At 38.8% G+C, this 27614-nt stretch overlaps 1 protein-coding gene across 4 annotated transcripts in view; it reads right to left on the bottom strand.

Moving 5' to 3' along the window:
- Positions 1-1240: 1240 nt before the first annotated feature.
- tmem39a (transmembrane protein 39A) overlaps positions 1241-27614 on the bottom strand; it is a 50345-nt gene continuing 23971 nt past the window's right edge. For all 4 annotated transcript variants that reach the window (XM_059968410.1, XM_059968411.1, XM_059968413.1 and 1 more), the window contains 7 exons: positions 19330-19552; positions 18810-18893; positions 15957-16111; positions 9305-9632; positions 5226-5413; positions 3692-3812; positions 1241-2345 (listed from right to left, as the gene is read on the bottom strand). In XM_059968410.1, coding sequence (XP_059824393.1) covers positions 2112-2345; positions 3692-3812; positions 5226-5413; positions 9305-9632; positions 15957-16111; positions 18810-18893; positions 19330-19552 — 1333 coding nt within the window. In that variant the 3' untranslated portion in view covers positions 1241-2111. The remainder of the gene's footprint in view (positions 2346-3691; positions 3813-5225; positions 5414-9304; positions 9633-15956; positions 16112-18809; positions 18894-19329; positions 19553-27614) is intronic.

The following is a 27614-nucleotide window of genomic DNA, read 5'->3' as shown; positions in this document are numbered from 1 at the left end:
ATTTCCCTGTAGCCATTCTCCTCACTAATGTGTGTACCCCCTTTGCATACTGTTGGTATCTGGAAATAGCAGGGAGAGTGCTACAGTCAGTCCAGATCAGTAGGTCATAGGGCCTGCTCCTGTGCTATTTTACTCTAGGATTCTAAAGTGGTGGTTCTTCTGAAAAATGTCGAGGACCGATCCCGAGGGCCTGATGGGCATTTATCACAGAACATTGGGAGAGGCGAAGTCCCAGAGGACTGGAGATTAGTAAATATTGTGCCTTTGTTCAAGAAAGGAAATTAGGATAATCCAGGTTATTATAGACCAGTGAAACCCATTGGTGGTGGGGATATTGAGAGGTGGGATTTATGCTCATTTGGAAAGGCACAGCCTGCTTGTAAAGCCAGCCAGCATGGCTTTGTGCAGGGAAGGTCATGTCTTACAAACTCAATCAAGTTTTTGTGAGGAAGTGACAAAAGACCTCAATGAGGGTAAGGCATTGGATGGATTATATGGACTAAAGTAAGACATTTGATAAGTTTGGAGTTGGAACTGGTTTGCTCATTGAAGACAAAGAGTAGGGGGTGGAAGGCAGTTATTCTGGCTGGAGATCCATGAGCAGTGGTATTCCTTAAAGATCAATGATGGAACCTCTGCTTTGTAATATACTGTACATCAATGATTTGAATGGAAATATGTGTGGATTAACAAATTTGCAGATGACACCAAAATTAGTGGAATTATGAACAGTGTAAAAGACCAATCACAGATATGAGCAGAAAAAGAGCAGATGGGAGTTTAATCCAGGCAAGTGTAAGGTGTGGCACTTTGGGAAGTCAAATAAAAGAAGAAAGTACAGAGTCAACGGTAGACCCATTAATAGCATTGAGGTATAGCATGATCTTAGGGGCCAAGTTCACAGTTCACTGAAAGTAGCTAAGGTGGTAAAGGTAGCATATGGCATGCCTGCCTACATTGGTAGGAGGCTGAACAGAATGGTAAGGAAGTCATGTTGCAGATATATCTGTATGAATGCACAACAAAGATTTTCCACAGTACATGTGACAATAATAAACCAATTAACAAACGTGTTTTACATTCAAGCTTAACTTTGTTCAAAAGTAATTAACCAAAATTTTAATTGTTTCACTGTATCCAGCATTGTTTAATTTTAAAGTTTATCAAAAATAGTATTTATCTATAAAAAGGTAAAGAAATGTGTTATCTTATCCATGTGTTAAAGATTTCTATTGTCCATTTCATAAATTCTCTAAAGCAATGCTCAATTATTTTTCAACTTTTAAACACGGTTACACTGGCAAAAGCCTATAACATGAATGGAATTTAGATCTTATTTTATCTGCTCTTTATTGGCAGCTTTAGAAACAAATTTTAACTCCATCTTGCTTTACCACATCTTATGGAGAAGTGCAATTCATCTTCAAATGGAGGCTCGACTGGAGAATCCAGCAGGAGAGAATTAATTTGTCTGGTTTAGTTATTTATTTTCAAAAATATTTAATATTAAAACTAGCAGCATTACATAATGCAAGCATTTTACCCCTTTTGCATTCATTACCAGCAAAAAAAATCCAACCATTTAATGGATACAGAAGGCAAATTGGGAATGTTCATATTTATTGATACATTTGTCTTTGAAGAGGTGGTATCATGTAAACAATAACTGAAGAATGTATTTTATTCACAGACACCATTGTAAACCCCTATATATTAAACAAGTTCATATTTGAACATCAATAAATGTAATCATTTACTATGAACACAAGTTCCATTCACATGTTTAGACAGTAATAGCTTAAAATGACCTCAAGGTGACAACATAAAAGAATAGATTTCTCATATTATCCTTTATTCCTCTGATCAATACACTTTGATTATTGCGATTATAAATGGCACTTGTCATATGGAGCAAAGCACACACTTAGCGTGAAGTTGCTAAGTAGACAAAAATACAACTGGCATATGCAAAGAATAGCTCTTAAAAATATCCATGTATACAAAATATAAAATATTTTAAATATTTAAACACTGCATGAAAAATAGAAACAGTATCAAAATAATTTCTTTAAATCCTTTTCCCCGATCCCTCCCATCCTATTTTAGGCTGCCTAATGAGATTTCAGTCCAATGGTGCCCAGAGGATAAGCATACGCTTTGCCAAGCACAATCCGATCCCTTAACAGTTTAAATAAGACATAGTAATTACAAAACAGTATTAAAGCCAAGGAAAGTATATGGTTCCATTTTTCTGACCGAAGCAGAGAGTATAGTTGATATAGTACCACACTGCCTTCTATAAGGATGAGAAGATTCAGGATCCGTAACGGCTTATGGAATAAAAACTACAAAGGAAAAAAAAGTTAGATCAACTTTCTGTTGCTGTTCTGATTGAATGTAGAGCTGTAATAATTACAAAAAGCAGCATTACAGCAAACAAAAACCACAACATAATTTAAGTGCTCAAGTCAACTTGAGCATTAATAAAAAGAATACAAGTCTCATTACCACAATACAGTTACGGTGTTACATCACTGATCTATTTTTTTGTTTACAGCTTGAGCAAGGCAAGGTTCCATTTCTTTATTCTTTTGTCATCTTGTGACAATAAAACATTTCCTTTCATCCAATAGTCTTCGTGCTAGTGATACCATTCTCATTGTGCTGTTGGATAGGGCGAGGGTTGGACAGATAAAGAAAATGTCACTGCTACCACAATCTTTGTACTCAATCCTATTGTTGGCATGGCTCAAGTTCCCTGGAGTTAACGCAGAATGCTAAAATAAGCTTTAAAATATCAACAGTGCACTCTTTATCCTGCAGTAATGTAAGTGTAATGATCACATAAACTGTTCCGTAACGGACAAACCCAAGTTTTGTAGTATTGTTAATCCTCCCACACTCTGCAGGTGGTGATGAGGTTTTCATGAAAGAGAAAATGAAACATCACCAAACACCGACCTCTGTCCTAATCCAATAGCCAAGTGCACATGATTGGTCCCATGAATTTCTAAGAGATGGACAGTAGATGCCTTAGCAGTGTTAATTCTTGGTTCTATCACATACTTCCAGCACTTCTTACTTTAGTATATTACTTCTTGCCAGTCAAGCCAAGCTAAGCTGTCATATCAGAGCTATTGAAGAATTCCAGTTTCGTCATGTTAACACCTTTGATTATTATTAAAACTTAGGACCATACAATTTGAATCAGATGCTAACAGCTACATCTGTAACAATTTTAACACTTAATGAAAATAATAAATCAATTTGCCAAGTACCTTGCTTCATCGTTAAGATTAAGAAATCGATCTTTACCAATGAATGAAGTTTACAAAGTGCTGAGACAATGGTATAAATGAGGATATTACATTGCAACAGAACACAAGCTTTTCTCTTGAATACTTGGATCCAATGAAAAGGAGTTTACCTTAACCAATGTGAATTGAATGTTGCTATGTACTTAAGATAGCAAATGTAATCAGTACATTAAACAAAAATTAACTCCACGACTAGATCTGGTTTAGGAATGGGGGCGGGGGGAGGAGGAGGGAGTAGAGTAAAAGAAAACCAGTGGTGGTCAAATTTTACAACTAGCATTGAAACGTTCAGTGGGGTTTACACATACTGTTAAGTTACTACTTAGAATTAATTGACCATGAAAATTATTTCAGATGTATTAATAACTACTTACATAAAATCTGGCATGTGAAACATCTGAAGGCACTGCTACATTATAGGGTCCTACAGCTTTATAAAGGCATCGATTGTGTCGAACCAGCACACCTTGTGGCCAAATTGTTGTTTCAGACCATCTGAAAGATTAATTAAATGTGATAATATAGCACAAATAAACTTAACAGTTTGAAAGTAAAGTAGATGGTGGAAATCTGGAGCAAAAACAGAAAATACTCAAGCAGGTCACTTGACATCTGAATTAACATTTTTAGCTTTGTTGTTATGAAAGGTTATCCATTTCTTTCTGTAGGAGGCTTGTCAAGAGTGTTTTTATGGGAAATAATAAGCCAAGGATTTGCACCTTCACTGTCTACCCTTGCATGTTTCCTTTTAAATGTACGTATCACCAAATCAACAACCTAACCTGAACCCATATCTGTTTAAATGCAGAACATTTACTACATTTAAATGGACTGCTTTTAACATATTCATCAATATATTTAAAAGAGAAAACCTTAAGTAATTGGAATTCTGCTGAAAAAATTATGCTTTTTTACATTGCTAAAAACAGATGAACCATTAGTTATAAATTATGTAGTTATTTTTAGTAAGTAGCTCAGAAATTTTTAAATCAGTAAAACTTAAAAGGTATTCAACCCCATCATCTTCTGATAAAAAGGTTATTGGCTCAAAACAATAGTTGTTTCTTTTTAGATACCAGCTTCCCTGTTGGGTGTTCTCCAACATTTTCCAGGTTATTTTCCTTCACATCTCTGGTTTTGCCCAACATCCTCAGGACATTAGGATGTCAGATCTTTGTTTTCTGCTGCACTCCAAATACAAAGTAAATCCAACAGTGATGTTTTGGGAGATCAAGGGTTCGGGCTAGGTTGTAGTAATTGCTGGTGCTTTGAGAGCAACCTCAAAAAAGAATGAATGATAGCTGTTAGTGGGTAGCCTTCCTTTTAGAGTGAACATCTAGCACCTGGACATTGGGGAATGGGCTAACTAGGAAGTAGGGGAGTGAAGTGGATCTGAGGAGGATACTAACTAAGAGGAGCAATTGGGGAAAGAGATCAGAGGTATACACCATGGGGAAATCAAGGAAAAATAGGTTGTGCAAAATCATGCATCTTGCTGTGTGTTCTTCAATATTCTTGGACCTCCTTGCATCACAACAGGACCTCACTGCAAAGCGCATGTAGTAGCTGACATGCAATGGTCATCCTATTTAAAAAGAAATCAAGTAAAGGCACCTCCTACTCTTCAGTGGAATCAAGTTATTTTTGTAACCGAGTGACAGCATAATATACTCATAGTTAAGCACTTACTCTTTTTGTTGCAAAGACCCTAAAAAAAACTTCACAAGTTTTTGGATTTTACATCTTACTCTGTAATATACCAAGTGTGGATCAGTAGCTTTCAAGATGTATACTATTAGTTATACTGGTGAAGTTATATAGCCCAAAAAGCCTGCAATAAATCAAGGAAGTTCTGACTAGTTTCAATCATAGTGACCTTAAAAGTAATTGTCTGAATACAGTACTTACATGTGTTGTGGTGTGTTACTGTAAGAACCGTGTTCCATTTTCTGCCATTTTCCCAGGTGAGCAGCTGATTTATGAAGAAGATCACAATACCTGGGAGGCAGTAGTTGACTCATTAACATAACAAAGGCATTTACCCAAACCATGATGAGATGCTCACAGGACCATCGCATATCGTAGTACTGTGTACTCTGCAAAAAAAAATCCAGTTTTAAGCAATACAGATAATAGAAAGACAACGCAAAAACAAATCACGGAGTACATCACAGAATAGTTTCATTTTATAATCCTGCTCCAACTCTCTTAAATTTAAACAATCTTCCTCAAAATAAATTGGAAGGTCTGCTTTTCTGAACTATGCTCCTAAACTGTGGAACTCAACACCTAAAGCTACAAGGGATGTTGGCTAAACCTATTTATTTAATCTTGTTTTAACTAACATCTTTGTCTTTTATTATCCCACTGTAAAGCACTTTGAACTACATTGCTTGTATGAAAAATGTTTGATAAATAAGTTATAAATCCATTTAGAAAGCTGGAATACCCACATGTAATAATGTTATTGTTCCATTCCATAACTCTACTTTTTGTAGCATATCACTTCATTTGTACCAACCAAATGGCTGGAAACTTCAAGGACATCTTCAGTCTCTCATTGCTGCACCTGGAGACAACCACCTGCCTCAAAAAGGCGCTAATCATACCATTGCCCAATAGGAGCAGGGTGAACTACTTCAATGACTGATAAAAGTACTTTGAGAGGTTGGTCACGGCTATAACTAACTCTTGCGTAAGCAAAGGCCTAGACCTGCTGCAATTTGCCCATCACCACAAATGGCAACAGTGGATGCAATCTCACTGATTCTTCACTTGGCCTTGGATAAACTGGACAATAGCAGTACAGGTGTGCCCCACTTCATTAAAGTCCACTTCGCGCTACTTCGCTTTTACAAAAGACTTACATTAGTACCTGTTTTCGCTAACTGAAAAATCTGAAAAGGATTTTCGCTTTTACGAAAAAGACGCCCGCTTTAAACTTGTTTACACTCTGAGAAAGACTACCATGACCGCAAACCCTTGTGCGGGCAGGTGTGTACGCATATGTGTACATGCCGATTTTTTTCTACAAATCGGATTTGGCTAAATCTTCCCAATTCTGGTAAGTGAAACTACACTGTACATACATTATTTCTAGTTTATTATAGACTGTATTTATCATATAATTCCTGCTTTTACTGTATGTTAGTGTTATTTTAGGTTTTATGAGCCATTTGGTATGATTTGGTAGGTTGTTTTTTGAGTCTGGGAATGCTCAAACATTTTTCCCATATAAATTAATGGTAATTGCTTCTTCGCTTTACGCCATTTCGGCTTAAGAAAGGTTTCATAGGAACGCTCTACTTTCGGATAGTGGGGGAAACCTCTATCTACATCAGGCTGCTGTTTATTGATTGCAGCTTATTGTCTAATGCAATCTTACCCTCAGTTCTAATTGGCCAACTCCAAAACCTGGGCCCTGTAACTTCCTCTGCAACTGGATCCTTGACTTCCTCACTGGATGACCACAACCTGTGCGATCGAAAATAACATCTCCACCTCGCTGACGATCAACACTGACGCACCTTAAGGGTGTGTACTTCGCCCACTGCTCTACTCTCTCTACACCCATGACTGTGTTAGGCACAGCTCAAATGCCATCTATAAATTTACCGACGACACAACTATAGTTGGCAGAATTTCAGTTGATGGCAAGGAGGCATACAGGAGTGAGATAGATCAGCTGGTTGAGTGGCATCACAGCACCAACCTTGTACTCAACATTCAGTATGACCAAGGAATTAATTGTGGACTTCAGGAAGGGGAAGTCAAGGAAACACACCAGTCCTTATCGAGGGATCAGAAGTGGAAAGGGCACTTACACGTTCCTGAAAGCCAACATCTCTGAGGATCAATTCTGGGCCCCAACATATTGATGCAACTACAAATGAGGCACACCTATGACTATATTTCATAGGGAGTTTGAGGACAATTGATATGTTACCAAAGATAGTAGCATATTTATACAAGTGCACAGTGGAGAGCATTCTGCTAAGGATTGGAAAAAGCTGTAAGCTCTGCCAGCTCCATCACGGGCACTAGCATCCCCAGCACCAGGACACCTTCAGAAGATGATGCCTCAAAAAGGCAGCATCCATCATTAATGACCCCATCACCCAGGACATGCCCTCTTCTCATTGCTATCAACGATGTTGTACAGGAGCCTGAAGACACACACTCAACATTTCAGCAACAGCTTCTTCCCCTCCAGCATTTGAATTCTGAATGGACAATGAACCTATGAACACTGTCTCAGTATTGCTTTTTCCTGTCTTTTTGCACTACTTATTTAATTTGTATACAATATATACATCTTACTATATAGTTTTTATTATGTATTGCGAAGTACTGCTACCACACATCAACAAATTTCATAACTACATCGATATGTTGGGACCAGGTTAGATCCTCAGAGATCTTAACATCCAGGAACCTGAAGTTGGTCACTCCCTCCACTTCTGACCCCTCTATGTGTTCCTTCGTCTTACCCTCCCTTAAGTCCACAATCAGCTCTTTCGTCTTACTGATGTTGAGTGCCAGGTTGTTGCTGCGGCACACTTCCACAAGTTGGCATATCTCACTCCTGTACGTCCTCTTGTCACCTGATATTCTACCAACAATGATTGTATCATCAGCAAATTCATAGATGGTATTGGAGCTATGCCTAGTCAGTCATGTGTATACAGAGAGCAGAGCAGTGGGCTAAGCACACACCCCTGAGGTGTGCCAGTGTTGATCATCAGCGAGGAGGATATGTTATCACTAATCTGCACAGATTGTGGTCTTCAGGTTAAGAAGCTGAGAATCCAATTGCAGAGGGAGGTACAGAGGCCGAGGTCCTGCAACTTCTCAATCAGGATTGTGGGAATGATGGTATTAAATCCTGAGCTATAGTGGATGAACAGCATCATGACGTAGGTGTTTGTGTTGTCCAGGTGGTCTAAAGCCGTGTGGAGAGCCATCGAGATTGCGTCTGCCATTGACCTATTGTGGCGATAGGCAAACTGCAATAGGTTCAAGTCCTTGCTGAGGCAGGAGTTCAGTCTAGTCATGACCAACCTCTCAAAGCATTTCATCACTGTCAATGTGATAGAACTGGAAATACAATGATCAGATAGAAAGAGTTAGGGATTGCAATGATTAACATGAATCAGAAGATTAGATGTAGCTGTTTTTCATGGACAATCAGGAGGTCAATATTTGCTGAAAGAAAGGACATGGATGAAACAATAGACCCCTTTGGTATCTGATCCACTACTCAACTTGAAAAGAAGGGAAACAAAAAATTCCAGAAAAATTGAAGACCATTTGCAATTTTGGCCTAATCCCATGGTACAGAACTTGGGAGTTTGAAAGATAAACAGTGAATCTAGCTAATTTACATTAAAGAAGAACCTGATTTTTTTTAAATTTAATTACACAATTTTATACTAAACTTAGTATCATTGCAACCTTCTGCAAATTTAAATATTCCTCATAAAGCTGATATCATTTGACAACAGCACTTTCTCACTGAACTGCAAAAGCAACCACAACCACTTTAACCTCTCCATTGTGACTTCAACAGTTTCCAAACATGGAGGGCTTGTAAACTGCTCTGCAATTGCCTGTTCGGCAAAAGCAATAAATAGAAATAAAGGAAGGCTTTAGGCACAAGGCAGGTTTAATTTCAGCCTCACCACCCCCTAAATTATACAATATGTGGACATATCCAAATGCAAACTAACAATAGTGGGAATACACAAAAGATCAGGCATCAGAGATGGAGAGAAAAATAATGGATGTTTCAGGCCAGTGAGTTTTCATCATTTCTTATGGTCTTTCTCCACAGATGGTACCACACAAATTGTACCTGTTACTCAGACTTCCAGTCATGGAAGGAAGTATGTTGCCTTTTATGACGTAAAAATATCCATTCTGTGTTCTTCATCAGTTATTTCCAATACAGAAAAATCACACCTATAGAAAAATCTGACAGAACTCACCTTAACAAAACAAAGAGGCAAAAATGCTACATAGTAGGCACTAAATAGTGAATTGAAGAGGACTTCTTTTATCCTTTTATTGAAATCTATTTTCAAACATTCAACCTCATTTCGAATAAGATCTGGGGAGAGTGGGCAAGTATGGGCAGGGATAGAAGTTGGATTATTAAATTGTTCTCTGAATGACTCTCGGAGGAGCGTGAAGAAGTCCTTTGGCCTGATAACACCCGTTTCTAGCTGGCCATTTAGTAGAAAACCACAATCCGCTGGTAATGCTTGAATCCGATTTTCTTGGTGGAAACAACACAGTGGCACGTAAACACCAAATCTGAAAAAAGAAATGAACAAATCAGCAAAACGAGAGAATTCAGTTAAACATATCATTTTAACGGTGTTAATGATGATGCTGGTAGATCTACAAAGATTTAAAAGCAAAGGATTAAAAAAGTTGCCAACAATAATGGAAGCCAACAGGATGAGCCCAAACTAAAGGTAGTAGGGAATGAAATCAGAGTAATGCTCCAGCGATGAGTGAGAACATGAATGCAAGTCAGAGGATAGACTCAAGCTGCTTTTTTAAAATATGAGAATATTTTATATGAATATATACAAAATTAAACAAACAAATACATAAATAGATCTAAAATAGAGAAGGAAGAAAGGACAAGAACAAGGAATAACATTGACAAATTCTATCCAGGATTTTTTTTTTCAACATTACTGTTTGTTTCTGCCACTTCCTCTGGCAGCTCATTCTATAAAACACCACCCCCTTTAAAACCTTTCCCTCTCACCTTAAAACCATGAATTAAGAGTCTAATTTTAGACTCTAGTACCCGCAGTGGGATAAAAAGTTAATTATTTATGAACAGTGAGCATATGAGAAGAATGAATTTTGTAGTTAAAACACTTAATAAATATCCATATTGTGACATACTGGCTGGCGGAAGATGATGACACATCACAACAGCAGTGAAGGCAGAGGAAAGCTGCAGTAGTGAAGGGTCTCCAGTCATCTTGCATTCCATGCCACTGGACTCTGACCCCGTGCATCAGCCTCCTTGCACTAATCAAAGTCACGCACAGGCTTTTTCCATTAAGGATATCCATCCTAACAGTCCGGGCTCCAAAATATATGCATCCCGGACCACCCTCTACAGCTACCTGAGGACCCACCAATAGAAGCAAAATACTGCCATGAAATATGGAGAGGTAGCATGCGAAAGCCCAGAGCAGAACATGGGCACACAAGCTGCTGGACTAATTAACAATTATGGATATTAAAATTTATGACAGCCATTTCAGAACAACCAAAATAACTGGATGTCACTCAAAAATGGAGAAGCTATGAATGACTCAACAAAACATAAACAGAGGGCTGAGAGGAATTTCAGGGAGGGAGTGACGATACAATATCCCTTAAAATATTCATTAGGACCCAATAAGAAATTCTGGAGAATCTATACCCCAATAAGAACAAACATGAGGAAAGAGGAAAGAAGTTCATCAAGGAGGAAGCTGATATAAATCACCTAAGCATATGGAGAAAAGCAGAAGAAAGGCAAGTCTACAAAGCAAGGCAAACCTAATACTGTGGTAGGCTTGGACAAATGTAACAATAGGCATCAGTAAAAATGACTCCATAAGGTTAAGTTGATCATCTCTCCAAGGTTGCATCAAAGCTTTCCATTTTTTGTCTCACTCCAGACTCTAAAATGTTTTCTCTCCAATGGCAAGTTACTAATATACTTGTATCTATTGCTCAACAAGGAAATGGAGGCTTTGGTGAGGATTTACAAGAAATTTACCAGGATTCTTCCTCAATTAGAAGGTGTGTGTTATTCAAGAGGTTAAATAAACAGATCGTTTTCTTTGGAGTGGTGAAGCTGAGGGGAGACATGGCAGGAGTTTATGATGTTATGAGAAGCATAGATAGACAGTTATCTTTCTCCCATGGTTGAAATACCTAATATTAAAGGCATTTATTTCAAGGTAAGAGGCTGCAAGTTTAGAGGAAATGTGTGGTATAATTGGAGAGGGAAGGTGAGCAGCCAGATGTCTTGGTACATATTGGTACCAATAACATTGGAAGGAAAAGCAAAGAAGTCCTGAGAAGAGAATTTAGAGAGCTAGGCAGAAAATTGAGAAGCAGGACCTCCAGGATAGTAATTTCTGGATTGCTTTCTGGGTCTTTAGCTAGTGAGGTTAGAAACAGAATGATTTGGCAGATTAATGCGTGGCTGAGAAGCTGGTGAAGGGGCAGGTCTTTGGGATCTTGGATCATTGGGATCTCTTCTGGGGGAGGTATGACCTGTACAAAAGTGTTGGGTTGCACCTGAACCTCAGGGGGACCAATATTGTCGTGAGCAGGTTTGTTAGAGCTGTTGGGGAGGGTTTAAACTTACTTGGCAGGGGGATGGGAACCAGAGTGAAGTGACTCAGCGGAGGATGGATGGTAAAAAAGCAAAGATAGCATGCAGTCAGACTGTCAGGACGGGCATGCAGATGATAGGAGAAAATTGCAGCCAGCATGGTGCGTATGAATGCATTAGGGATGCAGAATCAAGAAAGGATAGCAAGTATAGTACTCAAGGTGTCGCATCGCCACACACAGAGTATATGAAATAAGGTCTTGTTGCACTATTACAGGTTGTCATGTATGATGTTGCGGCCATTACTAAATCGTGGCTGAATGTCCAAGATTACATATCCTATCGGAGCGATAGGAAGGTAGGCAGAGATGGTGGCGTGGCTCTGCTGGTAAAGAATGGCACCAAATTAGTAGAAAGATGTGACCTAGGACTTGAAGATATTGAATCCTTTTGGCTGAGTTACGAAACTGCTTGTTATATATACGCCTCCCAACAGTAACTGGCATGTGGACCACAGATTACAACGGGAAATAGGAAAAAGTGTGCCAAAATCACACTTAATGGATCTCAAGAGAGTTAGTTTGTTGAATGCCTACAAAATGGCTTTTTAGAGCTGTTCGTCCTTGAGCCTACTAGGGGTTCAGCTATACTGGATTGGGTGTTATGTAATGAACTGAAGTGATGAGGAAGCTTAAGATAAAAGAATCCTTAGGAGGCAGTGATCACAATATGATTGAATTGAATTTGAAATATGGTAGGAAGAAAGTTAAATCTGACATAGCAGTATTTCAGAGGAGTTGGTCAAAGAAAATTGAAAAGTGGTGCTGACAGGGATGACAGCAGAGCAGCAATGACATGAGAAAATGAGGAAGATGCACAATACATGTACTCCAAAAACTAAGAAATACTCAAATGGCAAAATAGTATAATCATGGCTGACAAGGGAAGTCAATGCTATTGTAAGAGCAAAAGAGGCAGTATACAACAAAATTAGAGGGAAGATAAAGGATTGGGAAGCTTTTGAAAACCTACAGAGAGCAACTAAAAGAATCATTAGGAGGGAAATGATGAAATATGAAAGCAAGTTAGTAAACAATATAAAAGTGGATAGTAAAGGCTTCTTCAAGTATGTAAAAAATAAAAGATGAGATGGATATAGGACTGCTAGAAAATGAGGTCAGAGAAATAATAACAGGGAGCAAGGAGATGGCAGATGAACTAAATGTGTATTTTGCATCAGTCTTCACTGTGGAAGACATTAGGTGTGTGTCAGATGTTGAAGAGTGTGAGGGAAGAGAAGTGAGTTCAATATCTAAGAGTACACAAGTCACCTAGACCAGATGAACTGCACACTAGGCTTCTCAAAGAGGCAGCGGTAGAGATTGTGGAGATATTAGTAATGATGTTTCAAAAATTATTGTACTCAGGCATGGTGCCAGAGGACTGGAAAATTACAAATGTCACTCCACTCTTTAAGAAGGGAGACAAGCAGCAGAATGAAAATTATAGACCAGTTAGCCTGACCTCAGTGGTTGGGAAGTTGTTGAAGTCATTTGTTAAGAATGAGGTTATGGAGTACCTGGTGACACAGGATAACGTCAACATGGCTTCCTTAAGGGAAAAGCCTTGCCTGACGAACCTGTTGTAATTCTTTGAGGAGATTACAAGTAGGATAGATAAAGGAGATACGGTGGATATTGTATATTTGGACTTTCAGAAGGCCTGTGCCACACATGAGGCTGCTTACCAAGTTAAGAGCCCATGGTATGACAGGAAAGTGACTGGCATGGTTAGAGTGTTCGCTGATTGGTAGGAGGCAGCAAGTGGGAATAAGGGGATCCTTTTCTGTTTGGCTGCCAGTGACTAGTGGTGTTCCGCAGGGGTCGGTGTTGGGCTTGCTTCATTTTATACTGTATATCAAAGATGGAATAGATGGCTTTGTTGCCAAGTTTGCAGATGATACAAAGATTGGTGGAGGGGCAGGTAGTATTGAGGAAACAGGTAGGCTGCAGAAGGGCTTAAATTAGGAGAATGGGCAAGAAAGTGGCAAATGAAATACAATGTAGGAAAATAAACTGTCATGCACTTTGGTGGTAGAAATAAATGTGCAGACTATTTTCTAAATGGGGAGAAAATCCAAAAATCTGAGATGCAAAGGGACTTGGGAGTCTGTGCAGAACACCCTAAAAGCTAACCTGCAGGCAGATTCGGTTGTGAGGAAGGCAAATGCAATGTTAGCATTCATTTCAATAGGGCTAGAACGCAAGAGCAGGGATGTGATGGTGAGACTTTATAAGGAACTGGTGAGGCCTCACCTTGGGTATTGTGAACAAATTGAGGCTCGTGCTGGCATTGGAGAGAGTTCAGAGGAGGTACACAAGGATGATTCTGGGAATGAAAGGGTTATCATATAAGGAACGTTTGATGGCTCTGGCTCTGTGCTCACTGGAAATTAGGATGATGAAGTGGGGGGCAGACCTCATTGAAACCTTTTGAATGTTGAAAGGCCTTGACAGAGTAGATTTGGAAAGATGTTCCTCATGGTAGGGGCGTCTAGGACAAGAGGGCACAGTCTCAAGATAGAGGAGCATCCATTTAATGCAGTGATGCTGAGAACTTTCTTAAGCTTGCGGGTGGTGAATCTGTGGAATTTGTTACCACTGGCAGCTGTGGAGACTAGGTCGTTGGGTGTATTTAAGGGGGAGATTGATAGATTCTTGATTGGACATGGCATCAAAGGTTACAGTGAGAAAGCCAGGGAGTGGGGCTGAGGAGGGGCAAAAAGAATCAGCCATGATTAAATGGTGGAACAGACTCGATGGTCAAAATGGCCTAATTCTGCTCCTATTTCTTATGGTCTTATAAGAGTGTTAGGTGTCTTGAATGTACTGTCAGTAGTGGCAGTGTACAATAGCAGTGTTTAAGAAACTCTTGGATAGGCAAACAAATGTGCAGAAAATGGAGGGATAAAGATATTGTGTAGGCAGAAGGGATAATTTACTTATGTATTAGTTACTAATTGAATGAGTTCTGCAAAATATTGTGGGTAAAGGTGCTGTATTGTTCTAAGCACATGTGGCATAAAAAATAATAATTTTTTAAAAAAATTGTACACCTCTCCAGTTCTTAGTAATTCCAATTCTATACATACAGGACCACAAGTATATATTGATACTCCACCTTTACAATCTTTCTCTACCCCCAAGTCACTTTTACATTCCTACTACTCCTGTCATTAGTATCTCCTGGATTTCAATTTAACTAAGTATCACCATTCTAAATGTTTCAGTTTTATGTTTGTTAAACACACAGGCTTAATGCTCACCAGGTTAAAATCTGAAGCTTATTGGAATAGTGTAAATATGAAACTAAGACTGGCAGACCACAAATTCTGTTTATTCCAGGACATGGGTAAACAATCTGAATGCTAAATAAACAAAATATTCTGGTTTATTGATAAGCATTGGCATAGCATGCCTCTATTAGAAAAGCCATAAGGAATTAACAAGTTTAAAATCTATGGTAACATGCAAGCTGATGTAAGCTACAATCAAACCCTGCACGACAACTGATTTAAGAAAAAATCCTGGAAAACTAAAGCAACAATTCTATTACAATTGTGGAATCTTACAGCCCAGTGAAGATCACAACCTGTAATAACCTATAACTCGAATTTCTCCCCATTTCCCAGCAAAACTTTTAGAACATATAACTAAGTTGCATGTAAATGTCACTTCTAAAACTGCTTCCACCATCACTGAGTGGGATCCCAGATATCTCATGCAACAAAAACCTAATTTCCTTTCTAATCCATTTGATAGTTAGTAAATATTCTTTTGTTATCTATCATCACCCAGATGAAACAGATTCACCCAATTTTTCCCAAACATGTCAAGATCATAACATAGAAGAGAGTTGCAACTGATCTTGTACATTTTATCAGCTGAGACCATGACTTATAAAGAGTTATGGAACTTCCTTGCTGTTCTGCTCTCTGCTTCTATCAATAAAGTCACCATTACTTTCCTCAAAAATGTCTCAACAATTTATCTTTCCATTTTGACTGCCACTTTAGTTTTTTGTTAAGCTGGGCAATTGACTTGAATTTTAGAATAATGAATTTAGAAAGGATCATAAAGAGGTAAGCCACTCACTGTAAATTTCTTAAAGAAAAGTTGCTTTAGAAAATCAGCCAATTTTTAAATATACAGATCACAAATCCACTTACTCTCATTAGTTACCAGTAAAGAATTTTACATACAGAATAAAGAAACACTCACGGATATCCTAGGAACAGGAGATTTAGCACAGAATGATTTCTAAAAAGGTTGACAAGTGTCCAGCATAAAATCCAGCCACACATCGTGAGAAGTACCAAACGAGCCATTATCACCAAAGTGTACCGCACCACAGAAGTTGCACTGGTTTGAGATGCCTGTAAGAAAGTATTGCATTGGTTAACAAGATTCAAAATTTGAATCACAGATTCCTGATGGTATGTATAAAGAAAGGATGAACCATCCAGATAGCTCTCATCACCACTGCAATCTTGCTTCTTTTATCTCTAAACATTTATCACATCAGTTTCTCCCAATGCAGGTTTTAACAATTGAGAGGAGTCACTAGTACAGCTCTAATTCCTACAACTTTGAAGATCCAGCAGCAGAAATCCAGGAGCTACTCAGGGACTGGGATTAAGAGTATAGAGATTGCGTGGCCCCAGTTTGATCTTTTGTACCTTCAAGTGAGATGTCAGTTCAAGTCTATCTCTAGACCCACATGAACTGTGCAGATGAGCACCGGTCCGTCACTACATGACAATGGAGTACACCGGTATAGTACTGAGGTGGGATAGGGGATACTGCAAGTACAGTTACAGATGAGGCAATGAATGGAGCTAAGCTTTATTAAAAGTATCAGCATCTAGTTGCCCAAACCTATATACACATATATACGCATACACACAGTTGCAGGAAAATGTTTGTGAACCCTTTCAATTACCTTGTTTTCTGTATTAATTAGTCATAAAATGTTGGCTGATCATCATTTAAGTCACAATAATTGACAAACACAATTTGCTTAAACTATAAACACACTACTTCCCTTCAATACTGAGTACACCATGTAGCAATCACAGTCAAGATCAAAAACGAGTATGAACCTCTGGGGTAATGCCTTCTACAAAAGCTATTTGGAGACAGGTGTTCCAATCAATGAGATGAGATTGGAAGTGTGGCTTGTAGAAAGGCACACAAAGTCAGGTTACTGACAGAGCCTGCTCTTCTCAAGAAAGAGCTGCTTACATGCACCATGCCTCGATCAAAACAACTTTCAGTGGACATTAGAAAAAGAATTGTAGAGATGCGTGAAGATGGAAAAGGCTATAAAAGCATTTCTAAAGACCTGAGTGTTCATCAGACTACAGTAAGATAAATTGTTTACAAATGGAGGAAGTTCAGTATGGTTGCTACTTTCCCTAGGTGTGGACATCCTGCAAAGATCACACAAAGAGGTACAATGTGCAATACTGAAGGAGGTGAAAAAGGATAACAGCAAAAGATCTGCAGAAATCTCTAGAACTTGCTGAAGTCTCTGTTCATGGGTCCACTAGAAGAAAAACATTGAACAAGGATGGTGTTCATGGAAGGACACCATGGAGGATATCACTGCTCTCCAAAAAAAACATTGGTAAACGTTTCATGTTTGCAAAAGACACCTGGATGTTCCACAATGCTTCTGGGACAAGGTTCTGAGGACAGATGAGACAGAAGTTGAACTTTCTGGCAGAAATGCACACCACTATGTTTAGAATTAAAAGGACACTGCACACCAACACCAAAACCTCATCCCAACTGTGAAACATGGTGAAAAGAGCATCATGGTTTGGGGCTGCTTTGCTATCTCAGGGCCTGGACAGCTTGCAGTCGCTGACAGAACAATGAATTCAAAATTGTATCAAGACTTTTTGCAGGAGAATATCAGGGTAGTGGTCAGACACCTGAAGCTTAATAGAATTGGATAATGCAACAAGACAATGATCCGAAACACAATAGCAAATCAACAACAGAATGGTTTTAAAAGAAGAAAATTTGTGTTTTGGAATGGCCAAGTCGGAGTCCAGACCTAAACCTAATTGAGGTACCGTACACATTTTTAGATAGAGAAATAGTCTAAAATTCCTCCTCATTATTGTGCAAGTCTAATCAGTAGCTACAGGAAATACTTGGTGGAGGTTATTGCTGCTGAAGGAGGTTCACATTCTTTTTCCAGCCTGGACTGTGAATGATTAAACAATGTATTCAATAAAGAGATGAAAAGTACAATTGTTTGTGTGTTGTTAGTTAAGGCAGATTGTGTTTGTCTATTGTGACATAGCTGAAGATCAGACCACATTTTATGAGTAATTAATGCAGAAAACTAAGTAATTGCAGAGAATATTCAAACTTTTCTTGCAACTGTAAATATAAAGGATGGACCAGATTTACATGCAAATAATATGCTTACATACATACATTTAAAACAGAAACTAGCTTAATCGTTTTATATTCTAGACATGCATTTTCCTGCTAATGGAACATGTCCACAGGTACTGCAATTTTTGTAAGTTAGTCCAATGATTGGAGCAAAATCACATACCTATCCTATCCTCAAACATTCACTAACTTTTTATCATTATGGAACTTGAAAACTATACAGATATGAGTTAATTTTTAAGTATGGCAGAATATTAAGAGTAAACATGGGATAGAAAGCATCATTTGCAACTTCTCTATGCTGGCATACTGAAATATCAGTTAATACATTATTCATCATAAATGGTTTCGTACTAGCAATGGTAGAATTAGATCACTGAAGCATAGCAAATTAAATCGGTGACCATCCAGGCAACTGCTGGTAACCCGAAGTATAAAAAAAACTGGTTATAAACCATACATGCCAAGTTTGATCAGAATTGAATTTTCAGGCTATTTTGAAATCACTGATTCATGAGTGATTATACAATCAGCTCATTGAGTAATCACACGGTGAACTGTGTGTAGGTACTTGTTTGCACTGAGATGGGCAATGCACACATTTTACTGGCACGAGATGGCCTGAAAGACATGATAAATGTTCTAGGAGACTTCACTCACCTCTGAAATGAGGGTCCACACCAATCTTCGGGCCAGCATTATTGTAATAAATGCTGCCAAGTGATAATCAATCAGATGAAAGTTCTATCAGAAAGAAAAATTACACGATAATTAAAACAAACAAAAAAAAATCAATATTAAGGCATTACACAAGATTTTATTGCCCTGGTATCAGAATTTCAAGTGTTCATATTCAGTTATATTATCCATGTAAACCCACATGGTCAAGGGGAGAATGTACAAATGCCTTGCAGGCCTTGGCGGAATTGAACTTGGGTCACTGGCGCTGTAAGTGTTATACTACCCACTATGCTACCTTGCTGTTTCATATTCTTGACCTGCTAAGTGCTTCAAGCATTTTTGTTTGTTTTTGCTTCAGATTTTTAGCATGTCACTTCGATTTTCATTGGCAAGTGAATCACATAATTCCACTATTTCAAGTGCCATTGCATTTTAGAATTTGACAGTAATACTTGAGACAAGTCAGAAATTCTTGCAATTCTTTAAAAGACATGCTCACCAGTGAGGTAGAAGCAGCAGGGTGAAGGTATGGAAACCACCAGACTGTTTTGTATATGTTAATGTACTGAACAAGAAGGGCCATCAACAAGTAGATGAAGAAAAGCAGCTCAAAGACAAGGCATCCATCAGATGGCAGGTCAGGAATACGGCAGTGACGGACAGGTTCAGGGGTAATCAAAGCAGTAATAGGTGGCGCAGACAGACCAATGGCACCACCATTCCTGAAAAAAATACACATTGTGAAATGAAGGTGCATGGAAATAATCAGAGTAATCTAGACTAGTTCCATTGATTACTTAAAAAAAGCACATAAAGAGCATTGTTTTAAATGGATCTTTGAACAGAAAGATTTCAATGAGCATAATGCAATAACATACTAATAATGAATCCTACACTATTCTTACCCTTCCCCCACCCCTACTCTCCTTGGTGTAAGGATTGATCTATACGTGGCTCGTTTGTGTATTTGTTCCTCCCCACTGACAGAGCCACACACATGCACACACACACACGTCAGAGTGGACTCACAGACATTGGTCCTTCTACTTTCCCAGTGGACCTGCAGATCCAGGGCTACGGCCATTGGCCTTCTGATCGACTTTCGATATCCACCCCAAGACTTGCCAATGATGATGAACAAGGACTCTGGATGTGGAATCTGAACTCCAGAATCGATGTTGGGAAGCTGAACCCTAGACCTTGAACACCAGTATAGCTGACTTGTGTACCTACATGTTCACTGGCCCACATGCCTCCTGTCTGCACAGAACTTTGATCCCAAAACCCTTGGATCATCTCTCCTCCTTACTTGGCCTCTGGTTCCCCTTCTCCCTTTTCTTCCCTGGTCCATTGTCCTCTTAAGCGAGATTCTTCCTCTGCAGCACTTTCCTTTTACAACCTATCCCTTCCCTGCTTCTTCCTTTATCCCCCCCCCCACATCCAGCTTCTGCCTCACCTGGTTTTACTTATCACCTGCCATCTTGTACTCCTTGCCCTCTCCATCTTCGTATTCTGGATCCTGCCCCCTTACTTTCCAACCCTGAAGAAGGGTTTCAGCCTGAAACATCAACTGTATATTCCCATCCATAGATGCTACTTGATCTACTGAGTTGTTCCAGCACTTTGTAAATTGCTCAAGATTTCCAGCATCTGCATAACCTCATGTTTACAATAAAAATCAGAATTCACCACTGGCATTTTTGAGTTTAGAAAAGATAAATACCCCAAAATCTAGTTCGACTGAATACAATTGATGACCAGATTTTTCAGTCAGTGGTAGAATCATCAGCCATTGCTAGTCTACTGTTACTACTGGCTGCTCAGCCAGCTCAGTTTAAAATTCTAACACATCAAATCAGGAAGTAACAAAAAATTCTGCATTTGTTTTGTTTCTTCCCACTTCTCACAAAATAAAGACAATGACACACATTTAAAATAAGTGGAAATCAAGATAGTAAAAACTCAATTGAAACACTTAAAGAATTTTGAATTAATGTTGTGGAATTATGATCACGCAGGAACCAATGTTCCCTCCAATTTGTAGTGACCAGTGTGCGCAAACATTTTGTGCTGTGCAAATTTTTGCCCAGTGACAAGTACACACTGAATAATTTTTTCAATAAAAACAGTATAAGTACACCAGTTCTAAAGTCAGCAGACAAATCATCGCAAACTCCATGTTATCAACACCATCCACATCAGAAACTGGAAAAGGAATTGTGATTGTGTATGATCATGAAATATATTTAACATGCTACCAAGGTAGAGGGTGACAAACTTTTGTACATAGTCTAAATTCCTTTGTGCACTAGTATCAAAAGATGCATGCATGTGCACACGCGCACGTCGTAGAGGGAACATTACCGGGGACACCAAGTTCAAATCCCTCCATACTAGCTATGGTTCAACCACAGTAAAAGATCTAGCATTTGGAAAAAACAATCTCACTAACAATGATCACAAAATCTACTGTATTGTCATGTCACCCATTTGAGTTCACTGCTGCTCTTCAGAGGAAGAAATCTGCCAACCATACCCAATCTAGTTTATATGTGACTTCAGTCTCATCCCATATAATTGACTCATAAGTACACACTTCAGCTGTACTCTTACTGCTATTTGCAAACAGAATAAAACTAGATGAACCACCTGGCATTAACCTGGAAATTGAAATCTGCTATGGCAAAGACATTGAACTCACAAACATCTTGGGGTTGATGTCTAAATTCAGAAAGCTGTACCAGACTAATTCAGCAAACCCCAACAGTTATACTGACAGAATAATCCTTAACAGAAAAAAAAATCATGAAAATTCCTGGATTCATTTGTCCCACCAACAATGCACATCCAGAAGAGACTACATGGTACCAAACAAGCAACAGAAAGTAGCCCTTGGCCACTTTCAGTATTGACTTGACGAAGTCTCACAGCATCAGGTCAAATACGGGCAAAGAAACTGCCTCTTGATTACTACCTACAATTTCCTCTCTGATAGTGAATCCAATTGAACCAAACTTGAAAGCAGAAAAAATAGCAACATACTCTATCGTATATTATGGGGATTTCAATGTTCACCACCAAAACTCTCTTGGTAGCACTGAACTGACAGATTTGGTTAAGATAAGCAGTAAGTAAATCAATAGCAAAAATAAAATTACTTAGCTATTTACTTATGGCAAATGCACTTGTCATAGAAGCATAGCCTTCAGCCTAACTAGTCCAGGCCAACCAAATTCCTACCTGCCCACATTTGGCCCATATCCCTCTAAGCCAGGAGTTCACAAACTTTTTTATGCCATGGACCAATGTTATTAAGCAAGGGGTCCATGGCGCCAGGTTGTGAACACCTGTCTAAAACTTTCCTATCCATGCAACTGTCAAGTACTTTTAAATGTTGTTAATGTAACTGCCTCAATTACTTCCTCTGGAAGTTCATTCATATACTGACCACTCTTTGCCCCTCACTTTCTAGTAATCTCTCTCCTCTCACCTGAAACCAATGCTCTATGATTTTCACTTCCTGGGAAAAAGACTCATCCTATTGTTGTTACCCCTCTTAATTTTATACATGTCTATAAGATGACCCCAATTCTCCTACTCTCCAGTGACAGAAGACTTAATCTGTTAACCTTGCTACATAACTCAATCCCTCAAGTCCTGGAAACCTTCTTGAAAATCTTCTCCACACTTTTTCCAGCTTAATGGCATCTTTGCTATAGCGGGCTAACCAAAACTGACCACAGTGTTCCAAATACAGCCTCAACAACATCATGTACAAATACAACATAACAACCAATTTCTATTCTCAATGCATGCCTTCACCACCCAGCCTACCAGCCAATTTCAGGCAACCATACCGTTGTAGTCCTTGATCCATTTATTCTACAACACTTGCCAGGCCCTAATGCTCACTGTGAATGCCCTACACATTTGTTTTCCCAAAATGCTATGCCTCACACTTACCTGATTTGCCATTCTCAGCCCACTTTCAGAGGCATGCAAAAGTTTGGACACCCCTGGTCAAAATTTCTGTTACTGTGAATAGTTAAGTGAGTAGATGATGAACTGATATCCAAAAGTCAAAGTTAAAGATGAAACATTCTTTTCAACATTTTAAGCAAGATTAGTGTATTATTTTTGTTTTGTACAATTTTAGAGTAAAAAAAAGGAAAGAAGCACCATGCAAAAGTTTGGGCATCACAAAAGATTTGAGGCTCTCAGATAACTTTTGCCAAGGTCTCAGACCTTAATTAGTTTGTTAGGGCTAAGGCTTGTTCACAGTCATCGTTAGGAAAGACCAGGTGATGCAAATTTCAAAGCTTTATAAATACCCTGATTCCTCAAACCCTGTCCCAACAATCAGCAACCATGGGCCCCTCTAAACAGCTGCCTAGCACTCTGAAAATTAAAATAAATGATGCCCACAAAGCAGGAGAAGATAGCAAAGTGTTTTCAGGTAACTGTTTTCTCAGTTTGTAATGTAATTAAGAAAAGGCCTTTAACAAGAATAGTGGAGGTCTAGCTGAGGTCTGGAAGACTGAGAAAACTTCAAAACCGTCAGAAGGGACGTCTAAACAAGCCTGATGCATTTTGGAAATAAGTCCTGTCGACTGATTAAGTTAAAATAGAACTCCTTGGCTGCAATGAGCAAAAGTTTGTTTGGAGAAAAAAGGGTGCAGAATTTCAAGAAAAGAACACCTCTCCAACTGTTAAGCATGGGGGTGGATCAGTCATGCTTTGGGCTTGTGTTGCAGACAGTGGCACAGGCAACATTTCATTGGTAGAGGGAAGAATGAATTCAATAATATACGAGCAAATTCTGGAAGCAAACATCACACTGTCTGTAAAAAAGCTAAAGATGTAAAGGGGATGGCTTCTACAACAGGATAACGATCCTAAACTCACCTCAAAATCCACAATGGACTACTTCAAGAGGCGCAAGCTGAAGGTTTTGCTATGGCCCTCACAGTCCCCCGACCTAAACATCATTGAAAATCTGTGGATAGACCTCAAAAGAGCAGTGTATGTAAGACGGCTCAAGAATCTCAAATAACTAGAAGCCTTTTGCAAGGAAGAATGGGCGAAAATCCCTCAAACAAGAACTGAAAGACTCTTAGCTGGCTACAGAAAGCATTTACAAGTTGTGATACTTGCCAAAGGGGGTATTACTAAGTACTGATCACGCAGGGTGCCCAAACTTTTGTTTCGGACCCTTTTCCTTTATTGTTATTTTGAAACGGTAAAAGAAGGAAATAAAAAAGTAATCTTGCATAAAATATTAAAGAAGTGTGTCATCTTTAACTTTATGCCTTTTGGAAATCAGGTCATCTTTTACTCGCTTAGCTATTCACAGTAACAGATTTCAACTGGGGTGCCCAAACTTTTGCTTGCCACTGTACTCAGATGATCAAGATTCCCCTGTAAATCCTAATAACCATCTTCACTGTTAATGACATCCCCCAAGATAAAACACATCACAGCTCAGACCATGTGGAGATAACATCCCATCTTCATACTAAGGGCACCTTAATCATCTTCTGTGGCACGCAAAAACAGACTGGACCTGGCAGCTTACAAATACGCATCCATGTGACGAGGGATTACACATTTAAGATGGAGGTGTGGAAGCAGGATCAAATATAAGGACAAATAGCCAATGGGACATGGGTGTCAAAGGGAATGGGAATGGAATGGGGCCAAGATAATATCAACAATCAGACTTAAAGGATTAACACTTACACCTGTTTCTTATGCTTTTCTCTAGTTAACACTTCAATGCATTTCTTCTCACTTTTAAAATTAGAAATAAATTAAATTGTTCTCTATGATTAATTCAACATCACTCTGTGTGGTTATTTCTTTCAGTCTGCTAGTTTATATACTACCCAATCTGGAAACAATCTTAAAATAAACAATAATCAACTGTTTCTGAAGTATTAAATTTATCATTTCTCTTTTATCCTTCTCTTTTGATAAAATATCTAAATGAGAGAAAATATTTAATTCTGTTTAAATGTTTTTCTCACAAAGTAGACCATAAACATTCAGAAGAGATCTTTAATTTTGTAGTTCATTCCCATTCTCATACAATCTGGATATTAATCTGCTCAAAATACATTGTAAAATTACTAGGTATTCAAAGCAACATGGATAGCAAGTATGATACGTGTATCATTCTCAAATGGAAGCGTAAATCTGTGTGTTCTATAAAAGTAGGATCAAGGTTATCAATGGATGCAATAGGATGGAGATCAGTTGCATAAATGCGAGGAGAAATAGCAGATGGAGTTTAATCCAGTCAAATGTGAAGTGTGGCATTTTGGTTGGTCAAATATAAGGGAAACATACACAGTAAGTGACAGGACGCTTAAAAGCACTGATGTACAGAGGAATCCAAGGCCATAGTTTCATTGCCCAGACCACAGTAAAGTGGCAATGCATGTAGAAAGGATGTTAAACAAGGCATAAGGCACAACACTTTCACTGGTTGGGGTCGTGAATACAAGAGCCAGGAAATCATAATGCAGCAATATTAAATATCATATTGTAGCAATAATCAGGCTGCATTTGGAATACTGCATTCAATTCTGATCTCACGATTACAGAAAGTTATGGAGGCTTTGGAGAAGATACAGAGGATCCTGAAGAGATTAGAGGGTGCTAACCACAAGGAGAAATTGAACAGACTTTGATTCTTTTCTTTGGAGTGTTAAGTGATCTTTCAGAGACCTCAAAGAAGTTTATAAAATGAAAGGCCACACAATCGGCATCTCCTTTCCAGAAAGGAAATGCCCAACACTACAGCGCATAATTTTATGGTGAAAGGGGACTGCTTAAGGGAGATGTACAGGGCAAGTTTGTTTGTTTGAAATAGATATTTACAAATGTGGTAGGGTCCTGGGATGTACTGCCAAGGGTGGTAATGGAAGTGGACTTGATCCTGGTGTTAAGAATATATAGACATGACACATGATCATGTAGGGAATGGAGGAATATGGATCACATGATTTGGCATTGCAGAGAGCACAGACATTGTGGGCAGAAGGGCATATTCCTGTGCTGTTCAGAGGAAGGTACAAAGTTGCCAGTCAGGAAGGATACAATAGACAAGGCGACAGATATCAAATTCACAGACATTTACTATATTGAAAGGAGTTAATTATTCCGATTTACGTAAGCGCGTCAAGTTTGAAGACACATTTACTTCCACAGACCTAGAAAACCACGAGGAACTGGATAGAAATCAAGAATGATGATGGTGAAATGAAAGAACCAAGAATTGTTGTTAAGTATTAGAGGAGCCAAGAGTTTGTGCAAAGACGAATGAGAATTTAATCACTGAGCCAGTGGGCTAAAGCCAGTAAAATTGTAAGAAACATGAAGAGCTTTACACTAAACACGCTAACACACGAGCTATCAGTGGACTTGTAACACAATTCAAAGTACATATACGTCACCATATACAACGCTGAGATTCATTTACTTGTGGGCGTACACAGTAAATCCAAGAAACATAATAGAAGCAACGAAGGACTGCACTCAAAAGGGACAGAAAGACAGACAACCAATGTGCAAAAGACAACAAAGTGTGCAAATACAAAGAAAAAAATAAATACGCAATAAATATCAAAAACATCAGATGAAAAGTCCTTGAAACAGGATCAAGGTTTAGGGTTAACAAAAACACAGGTTACAGGGTACAGCAAAAGTTATGATATGAATGACAGGTTGGGTCAAATGTATGGGCAGGAGGAATTGTTGGTACTAGAATGCAATAACATACAGTAATATAAACTCAACTCTATTTAACAGGCTTAGTTTCATATGCCTGATATACTTACCTAACAAAAATCTATCAACCTCAGTCTACTGCTGTCTTGCATTCACTAGCATTTGAGACAGAAGATATACACTGTCACCACCCTTTAACAAATTTAGATTATGTGCTCTCATTGTAGCTCTCACTGCACACTTTACAGTGTAATCATATAAAATCCCTTTATTTTGAAGAACTCGATCTAATCACATTTCAGAGTTCTAAACTGAAAGGAATTTCAATCTCTGTAGAATCTGTGGCACCATTATGTTTGCAACAATTTCAATACAACTTTGAAATAAATTACCTATAACATTTTAAGTAGCATCTGGCAGATGCTCTGTACAATTGAAACACCCTCTCACTTTTTAATTCTAAACTTCTAAAGGACAGCCATCATTCCATCAGTCTTTTTGGTTCTTTTGTGTACTCAAGATACCCAACTTCTGCTCATTCACAGCACTTTATCAGCATGGAACAAAGACGTAAAGGCAGGCAGCACATCATCATTTCACCCTTCGTTTAGCCTTAAAATACTTAACATTTCACAATTAAGTGGATCAGTATTTCTCAAATTCAAATTAGTTGAAACACTTCACTTGTGAGTCTGTTGGGGTAATCGATTGCATCCCAGTGCGGCCTCCTCTACATCAGTGAGACCCGACGCAGATTGGGGGACCGCTTCGTCGAGTACCTCCACTCCGTCCGCCACAACAGACAGGATCTCCCGGTTGCCACCCACTTCAACTCTGCTTCACATTCCCATTCGGATATGTCCATACATGGCCTCCTCTACTGCCACGATGAGGCCAAACTCAGGATGGAGGAGCAACACCTCATATACCGTCTGGGTAGTCTCCAGTCCCTTGGTATGAACAACGAATTCTCCAACTTCCGGTAATTCCCTCCTTCACCCTTCCCCCATCCCACTTTCACTCCATCTCCTCTTCTAGTTGCCTATCACCTCT

This window comes from Hypanus sabinus, chromosome 4 (genome assembly GCF_030144855.1).
Source record: "Hypanus sabinus isolate sHypSab1 chromosome 4, sHypSab1.hap1, whole genome shotgun sequence".
Classification (NCBI taxonomy): Eukaryota; Metazoa; Chordata; class Chondrichthyes; order Myliobatiformes; family Dasyatidae; genus Hypanus; species Hypanus sabinus.
Note: the sequence above shows the minus strand (reverse complement) of the source record. Positions and strands in the feature narration are given on the sequence as shown.